At 37.9% G+C, this 8,725-nt stretch overlaps 1 protein-coding gene across 1 annotated transcript; it reads left to right on the forward strand.

Annotated features, from left to right (window-relative positions):
- The first annotated feature begins 1,305 nt into the window (after nucleotides 1–1,305).
- LOC117755720 (obg-like ATPase 1) lies at nucleotides 1,306–6,919 on the forward strand. Its single transcript, XM_034575748.1, has 11 exons — nucleotides 1,306–1,451; nucleotides 1,740–1,837; nucleotides 1,929–2,072; nucleotides 2,644–2,771; nucleotides 2,993–3,168; nucleotides 3,261–3,341; nucleotides 3,678–3,775; nucleotides 3,889–4,032; nucleotides 4,380–4,476; nucleotides 5,330–5,452; nucleotides 5,560–6,919. The coding sequence occupies exons 2-11, from the start codon at nucleotides 1,740–1,742 to the stop codon at nucleotides 5,659–5,661; spliced, it is 1,191 nt and encodes a 396-aa protein (XP_034431639.1). The 5' UTR covers nucleotides 1,306–1,451; the 3' UTR covers nucleotides 5,662–6,919.
- Nucleotides 6,920–8,725: the final 1,806 nt, after the last annotated feature.

An 8,725-nucleotide genomic window follows, 5' to 3' on the forward strand; every position in this document is an offset into this window, starting at 1 on the left:
ATCTTTTTTAATACATCCTTCTTTTGCAGCATCATGTATGTTCGTCCTTAATAACATGATCATTACAACTTTAAATGTCTCTTGTTTTCATTATAACAACCAGTCTGACATCTATTGAACTCCCCCTGTTCTCTCTCTCTCTTCTCTCCCCCTCTTTTCCACCCACCTCGCATGTTTCTCCGCTCACTCCACCGGTCTAGGCACATGTCCGCCCACATTCATTCTGGTTTTATTTATTTTGAGATGTTTCTCTCCATAATCTCCAAAGTTTTTACTCATTATCTCATCTGTATAATTCATTAGGTTTTCCAGTCACTATGTTAAGTCCCTTTAGATAATATTCATAATCCACACCAATAAAATTGATTTGGACTGAATCGACTTAAAATGGCTACACTAAGGAGAGCGACCAAGCTGCAGACAAGATGGCGGACCAGTGTCCTCCGTAAACGCATGCGCAGCAGACATCTCCGCACTAGCCAGGAAACAGTGTGATCCTGCAGCGGAGGTTGGTTTTCTGTCGTTTTCATCCACGTAAAATGGCACAAATACTCTTTGTACGGATTAGTAACACACATTTATCAAAATATACAAACTCTATGCATTAGATATTTATGACACTCAGTACTTTGCATTATGTATCCTCTCATGTATACACCCTATGTGTATACTGTGTTTTTAGATGATAGAAAGATAGATAGACTTTATTTTCCAAATACACGCTCATTTTAGTTCCACTGGCTTAAAAGTTTACAAAATAACTTCAATTCACTGAGCTTTAAACTTCCTTGAATTATTCAACAATTTCATATCCATCTTACATTATGAACTTTAAAATATTTTGTCTGCAATGATTTTGATTATCAATTACTCCTAATAAAATAATAAAATAAAAAAATGTTGCTGGGGTGCAGTTTGTAATAGGATAAGTCAATAAATAGACATTGGTAAAAGTGATAAATAAGTAAACATGCTATATAAGAGCAAGGAAGTATAAATAGAAATATACTAGAAATGATATATACAATTGAAACCGAATATACATTGAAACACAGTGCACATTAGCCATTGAATGAGTATTAAATAGATAATAAATCTTGTAAAAATAACTATTATTACACAATACTATTACTACTATAACACATGTTGACGCTCAGCAACGCACTGTTGAAAGACATATGAACAAAATAACCCGTAACCCGTCAGTTCACAAATGTTACAACTCAAAATAATAATAATAATAATGAAACTATAAACATATTAAAATAGAAAACTTTTAACGCAGCTGTGACGTGGCACTCCAGCTCACTGGCCGACCAATCGGAGAGCCGTCACGTCCAAACACTTCCGCTCTGCTCTCAGCTCGTCTTTCCAGTGGAGCGGCCGTGTGTGTGCGCGCAGCCCCGAACCCTGAACCACACGTTGTCCACAGGCTCGATACCGACTGAAAGGTACCACATGACGGGCTCACACTGATTAACACCACCCTGGTTGTTTGTATTTCTTTAGAAACACGCACTGGTCTCTGTGTACGCTGAGATATTCTGTCTGAACAGCTCGAACTGGTACCAGTTAGCCACTTGCTAACGTTAGCATGGTGTGTTTGAATGAGCATATGACTGGACACGTTTTGAGTGAAGCCACTTACTGATTAAACAGCTCAGACTCGTGTTGGTATTGTGGTGGTGTTATTTCCTCGTGGCTGTCAGGGTGTAACCGAATTCTTGTGACTCCTGCAGATGGCCCCAAAAAAGGGAGAAGCCCCGAAGCAGGCTCCATTAATCGGACGGTTTGGCACATCTTTGAAAATTGGAATCGTGGGATTGCCTAACGTTGGGTACGTCCATGACACCTGCAGTGGAGATACAGGGAGACACCAAACACACGTTGGGCTGCAGCTGATCATGTTCTCGTTTCCTCCTCTACAGGAAATCCACCTTTTTCAACGTGCTGACCAAAAGCCAAGCTTCTGCAGAAAACTTCCCATTCTGCACGATTGACCCAAACGAGAGCAGAGTACCTGTTCCTGATGAGCGCTACGATTTCCTCTGCCAGTACCACAAACCACTCAGGTGTGTGCCATGACAAAACCACACTCAACTTTAGTAGCACTGAGTTCACAACATCACTTACAACACACATGCATGGAAATGTGCACCTTAAAGGTTCAGTGTGTAGAATTTTGTGACATCTAGTGGTGAAGTTTCATGTTGCAGCTGAAGTTTCATATTGCAGCTGAATACCCCTCACCTCACCCGCCCCTTCCAAACATGGAAGAGAACCTGTGGCAGACTCAGCTGTCATAAAAACTTAAGAGGTGTTAGGTTTGTCCAATCTTGGCTACTGTAAAAAACATGGCGGCCTCTGTAGAGAGGACCCACTCCCGATGTGAATATAAAGTATTTAAATATAAAGGGCTCATTCTAAGGTAAAGAAAATAACAACTGGTACAATTTAAATGATCACACACATCACTAGGATTATTTTATACCCAATTTCTGCCAATAGATCCCTTTCACCGAACCTTCAAGATTTATTATAAAATCTCCACATCTTCCTTCCACCATATGATTCTCACCGTCTACAGTGTGTTTGGACACATCGCGTCTCACTGACATGATCTGTTTTTTCATGTGTGCGCAGTAAGGTCCCCGCCTTCCTGAATGTTGTGGACATCGCTGGTCTGGTGAAGGGAGCTCACGCGGGACAGGGACTTGGAAATGCCTTTCTCTCCCACATCAGTGCCTGTGACGGGATCTTCCACATGACCCGTGAGTTGTCACTGCTACTGCCGGCTGCAGCTGCTGTGTGGCAGCAACTGAGCAGACTGGACAGGTGTTAGGCGGCAAGTTATAGTCTAGGCTTCACAAGACATACAGAATGAAAAGGCAGATTTTGTTAATGAGTGGAATTTACGTTTAGCCCTCAGATTTCAACACGTGTTAATATTTTTGACAAGCTGGTTTCAACTATTATTGTTTGTGCTTTATAGGTGCGTTTGACGATGAGGATATTATCCACGTGGAGGGCAACGTTGACCCGGTGAGGGACATTGAGATCATCCACGAGGAGCTGCGACTAAAAGATGAGGAAATGATGGATCCAATTCTCGACAAACTGGAGAAAATGGCAGTCAGAGGAGGCGACAAAAAACTAAAACCTGAATATGTAAGCAATGTGTGTCGGTGAGAGCAAAGGCTGTGCATCTGTTGTCTGTGGTGTAATGTCCCCTCACCTGCTGCTCCTGCTTGTTGCTACAGGACATCATGGTGAAGGTCAAGAACTGGGTGGTGGAAGAGAAGAAACCCGTCAGGTTTTACGGTGAATGGAACGAAAAAGAGGTACGTTTGTGTGTTGTGCTAGTACTTATACAATGTATGGGTCAGTGTAAATGCATTTTTGCCTTTAATGCATCTAGTAATATTTCTCATTTATAATTTTTCTTAATATTTTTGTTATATGCTGCTTTTGACAAATGTTAAATCACTGATTGGACTGATGTCACGATACCAGGGCTTTGGTAGTTGGTTTCCCTTTATTCAGCTTGTTTTTAAAGGGATTTCCTTCTGATTTATCATTACTGCATCTGTCAAACCTGCGACAGGATGCACATCGTCTGAAAAGTATTTCTGAAAGCAAAACAGTTTTTAAACTCAGTTTTTTATGTCTCTCCACAGATTGAGGTGTTGAACAAATACCTGTTTCTGACATCGAAGCCCATGATCTACCTGGTGAATCTCTCAGAGAAGGATTACATCAGAAAAAAGAACAAGTGGTAGGTTTAGTTTCATTTGCTTTCAGCTTTTGTACGTACATGTCCCGAACATTATCTGTCCAAACATTTAGCTGTTGAGTATTAAGATGTTTAACTTTTTTCTTCTTTCACAGGTTGGCAAAGATCAAGGACTGGGTAGATGCTAATGACCCTGGTGCTATGGTCATTCCTGTGAGTGGAGCTCTGGAATCCAAACTTCTGGACATAGAGGATGAGGAGGAGAAGAAAAAATACTGTGAGGAGCTGAAGACGCAGAGGTGAGACATATAGCTAGAATCCATTTTATTAGGTCCAGCAATGCTTTACATGGCTGATAGTATTTATTGATTAGTTTTTCAAATGCTTTTACAATTAAATATTCGGTCTATGAATGTCACGAAATGATGTGAGATATGTCCATCATTATCCACATCCTAAGGTGATGTCTTTCAATCAGAAAATTTAAGAGAAATGCCTGCCGACCTTCTCAAATGATGAATAGATAATCAAAGTTGTAGTTAAATAATGTTCTGTCACTGTCAAATTGATAAATCAATTAACGTTTTAAATATACATTTTTGCTTGAACTGTTTCTTCATGGCTCCTCTCTTTAAATTCGTATTAGTGTTCTGACCAAAATAATAAAGACCGGCTATTCAGCGCTACAGCTGGAATACTTCTTCACAGCGGGACCGGATGAAGTGCGAGCATGGACCGTCAGGGTGAGTGATTAGATCAGTTTATTATCCCCTTAACTTCTCATGGATTAACTCTTGATACATCCCAGACTAAAGAGTTTATTATAAAGTCCTCTAATATTTTGAATCTCTTATTTATCATTCAAAAGCAGAATTTACAAAAAATAATCAATAACTTCGTTATAAACCTGTAATAATGTAGTTTTTAATCTGTCGTCTAAAGCTCTACTTACAATTTACAATAATAAGTACTTAAAAAAGTGTAGTTTTTATTCCTGCTAAATGAATGATTCCGCAAACCTAACAAGCTCACATATTATGCTAAATAGTATGTATAAGTGACCTGAAGTGTTTATAACTGAGAGATAATAATCTGAGAAGAAGATTTTAAGATTGTCTTCATTTGGGATTGGAAAATGCATTTTCTTTGCTTTTGCTTTGCTGTTAATATTTGTGTTAGTATCTGTTGCTTTTCCTGATTTCGATTTTCTTCATTTCATGTGTCACTACTCGCTATATGAAAAAAAACTAACTAACATAAAGATCACAATTCAAACGTTTGGAATTATTCTCGTAGTGTTTTGATTTTTAAAGAATTTTTGAATTTGAATTTCATTTATCTTGTTTTTAGAATATTTGCAGCACATTTCTTTTTACTGTATATTTTTTCTTTCTTGAGTGTATTTTGGCCTTTTGGGCTACTGTACAATGCTCCATTATCATAGTTGTTACATCATCTTCATAGGCAGAATATTGCAATAATATCCTACTTCATGCTATAAATCTAATGCGTGTTTGATCAAATACTGAAGGAGCCGTGTGTTGATGTATTTTCAGTTATGTTTTTGAGGTTTTCGGTTCTGTCTTGCTTCAACAGAAAGGTTCCAAGGCTCCTCAGGCTGCAGGAAAGATCCACACTGACTTTGAGAAAGGCTTCATCATGGCCGAGGTGATGAAGTTCATCGACTTCAAAGAGGAGGGCAGTGAAAATGCAGCCAAGGTTTGTATCTGTACATAGATGTTCATTTCAAGCTAGAGCTGCATCACTGTTGTATCTCAACATAATTGAATATGCTTTAAATGTGATGCTCTCCCCTTCTCTCTCAGTCTGCTGGGAAATACAGACAACTGGGCAGGAACTATGTCGTGGAGGACGGGGACATTATCTTTTTCAAATTCAACACACCCAATGCCCCCAAAAAGAAATAAATTGGTGACGACACAATCACCAGAGGGAGAGCTCAGAATACAGTTCACACTGTTCTGTCAGGCCTGTGAGAGCTTCACTGTCCGCTGGTTCTCATTCTTCTCTCTTGATCAACACACGTCCTGGTCAGTCAGAAATATTCACTCATCTGACTTCCCAGGTCCGACTTGACCAGAATCTATTAAAAATGAATTCTTTATAATAAAATGTCTACGTGTAAGAATGTGAACAGGATTTGAAACGACACCAACTGCACGACCAGTCACTGACTTTTAACAAGAGAAGAGCAGGAAAGAACAAGTGTAACTGAAATAAAAGAATTATACTTTTTTATTTTAAAGGAAATCGTCTAATGGGGAACCTCTAGCAGAACTTTAAATTGAGACTCATTCAAGCCACACAACTTAAAGATATTTAAAAGGTTTAATTTGTGTTTTTGCTATTTTCCCTTTTTATCTTTAAGAAAATGTTTGACACTTACTGCTGTGATGACTGCTGATGAATTGACGAGCTTTCAGGGTGGTTAATAAACAGCGGTGTGAAGACTTGGTATGTTGTATAGCTTCTGTTGCAGGTGCCTCATCTGAGTTTATTAAAAAAAACCACTTCTGAATTGGTAATTACTTTAACATTCAAAAGAAAGTGAACTTTTCTCACTTCCTTCATGTCTTTACCTTTCGTTGAACTTTCATAGTTTTATACAATCAACAACAAAGTCCTAATACCTGAGCTAGACCTAAACTATAATCATGTGACAGCCAGTGTGTTCACTTTTAAAGAGAGAATGAAATCCATCCTGGTGTTTACCTCCAGGCCAGTGCCGTGCTGTATTCTGAGCAGGAGCATTATTGTTATTTTAGAAGCAGGCATCACAGAGGATGTTGTTATTCACGCTGCTTTTATTTACTTAAGTTTGGCTTGTAAAATAAAGAAAAGAAGAAAAAAACGACTCTTCACATTTTGAACTCCACCCTGCGTAACGAGACAATGCTTCATTGTGAATCTGGACGGCTGCAGGAATATCATCTGGATTACGTTTTGCTTTGCGTCTCCTCACTGCCTCCACTGTGTGAATCGCTTTATTTACCATCCTCTGACCAGACATCCTGCCAAATTGTGGACATGGAAACTCAGCCCTCTCTGTGCTGAGGAGGAGAAGGGGACACGGGGGGCATTAAAGATGTTAATTCAAAGGGAGCAAAGGTCAAATAAATGTCACACTCATTAATATGCATGTGTCAATAAAAGGAAACAAACCTCTGTCATCGCTTTGTGTATTTCTAATTCTTGTGTCCGAAGTTTAACACACATCATAAATAATACAAGACAATTAAACTTTATTCATTCGGAAGGCAGTTTGGTTCAGGGCCATTAGAAGAAACTAAACAAATAATGTGTTTAGTTGAGCTAAAAGTGCAATTTCTTGAATAAAATAGAGATACATGAAATGGTTCAGATGGGCATCTAAGAGTTAGTATATTTTTCATGCTCTAAGCTCAAGATGGAACAGAATTGTCATGTAATGCCTTGTTCAGGCTCCTGGAATGAATGATGATCTGTGGAGGTTGGGTGAGCAGCTCTGGAGGTGGAGGCCAAGACCTGCATGAGATGGAACTGAGTGTAAATAAGGTAATGTCATTCAGAGCGTCACTGGAATAATTATAACCTCGTAATAAGTCAATAAAATGATACATTGAATTAATATAGTTAAATGTTAGTATCTCAGGTTGTTTTTTTTAATGGCTCGTTAATAAGCTTTAAGTTATAGTATAACAATTTAAAGCAGATGTCTTTAAGCGTTCACAAAATGAAAACCAAATGTTTAAGCTTGGAGAAAATTCAATTTATCTGTTATCTGTTTAACTGGTATCACATGCAATTTTTGAAGAGCATCATCATTTTTATTTCATCTGTGGGTTGTATTTTAAAGCCATTTCTGGCCTTTCAATTTTGTAGATATTTTAAATTTGAAAAACCATTCTGTGCACTTTGATTTTGGGTTAAAAATGGGAATTCAATGTTTCTTTTATTATTTTTAAATCTTCATTTTCCCCAACTAGGTCAGTTTGAATTGGAACATGTTCCTACATTTATTAACACATGTTACCGTTTATAATGTAGCTATGACTTTACCTGGAATACTAGTCTACACATTTACTATTGAAAACAGGTTTTTAATGCATCAACGTATTGACAGTAAAGGTCTGTGATCAGTCAAGTGACTTAAGCTCCAAACAGAAAGTGATTGAACCATTCTGAGGCTTTTAAAAATACTCTCAAACCTTCCAGCTTCTTATTGTGGATCAAACCTTTGGTGTTTCCCTTTGCTTCCATGATCAAAAATCAATGGTGTAACAGCAAAGTACAACAGCTCCTGACTAACAAATCCTGTGAGATCCTCTCTCAGGGTCGACTTAAGCTACTTGTACCCTCTCACACTGTCGTCACCATGAAGTCACATGTCGCTGTTCTCTGTTCAGTCTCTGTGTTTTATTCTGAGCTAAACTAATCTGGTGTATGAGCTTTGTCACTTATGTTGTATTAAGACTTATTGTTTTGCATTGTACCTGTGTCTCTGAATATATGTATATTGCTTGTGTGATTTAATTTTAGGTTCCCTTTTCAAAAATGCCCAGGGACAAAAGATGAAAATGAGCAACCTCCGGCTCATTTACAGAACATTTTGCTGTTGATTAATGAGCATTGTCCCTGTCGAACAAACAAATAAATGAAAAATGAAATGATCGTGTGAGATAGTGATCAGAAGAACAACAAAAGAGAGTAAGAGCACTGATTTTCATTTTAAATATTAATTGGTGCTTAGATTTTACATGGAGTTACATTTGAAGTCTCCCAGTGTGTAGTGGGACAGTTTTTCATACTACTGTATAACAACAAATATATAAACAACAAATCTAGTATATTTTCATTTTAAATATTAACTAGTGCATAGATTGTACATGGAGGTACATTTCAAGTTTTTTAAGTAGGACAGTTTTTCATACTACTGTATAATAACAGTATAATGTGTAGTGTCTTTTCATTTGTGAATATAATGTTTTAACT

This window comes from Hippoglossus hippoglossus, chromosome 22, assembly GCF_009819705.1.
Source record: "Hippoglossus hippoglossus isolate fHipHip1 chromosome 22, fHipHip1.pri, whole genome shotgun sequence".
In the NCBI taxonomy this organism is placed as follows: Eukaryota; Metazoa; Chordata; class Actinopteri; order Pleuronectiformes; family Pleuronectidae; genus Hippoglossus; species Hippoglossus hippoglossus.

Coding starts and splice junctions, on each gene's coding strand:
- LOC117755720 (XM_034575748.1), top strand. CDS start 1,740: ATGGCCCCAAAAAAGGGAGAAGCCCCGAAGCAGGCTCCATTAATCGGA. Junction 1,838..1,928: donor GTGGGATTGCCTAACGTTGG/GTACGTCCATGA, acceptor CCTCCTCTACAG/GAAATCCACCTTTTTCAACG. Junction 4,477..5,329: donor TGCGAGCATGGACCGTCAGG/GTGAGTGATTAG, acceptor TTGCTTCAACAG/AAAGGTTCCAAGGCTCCTCA.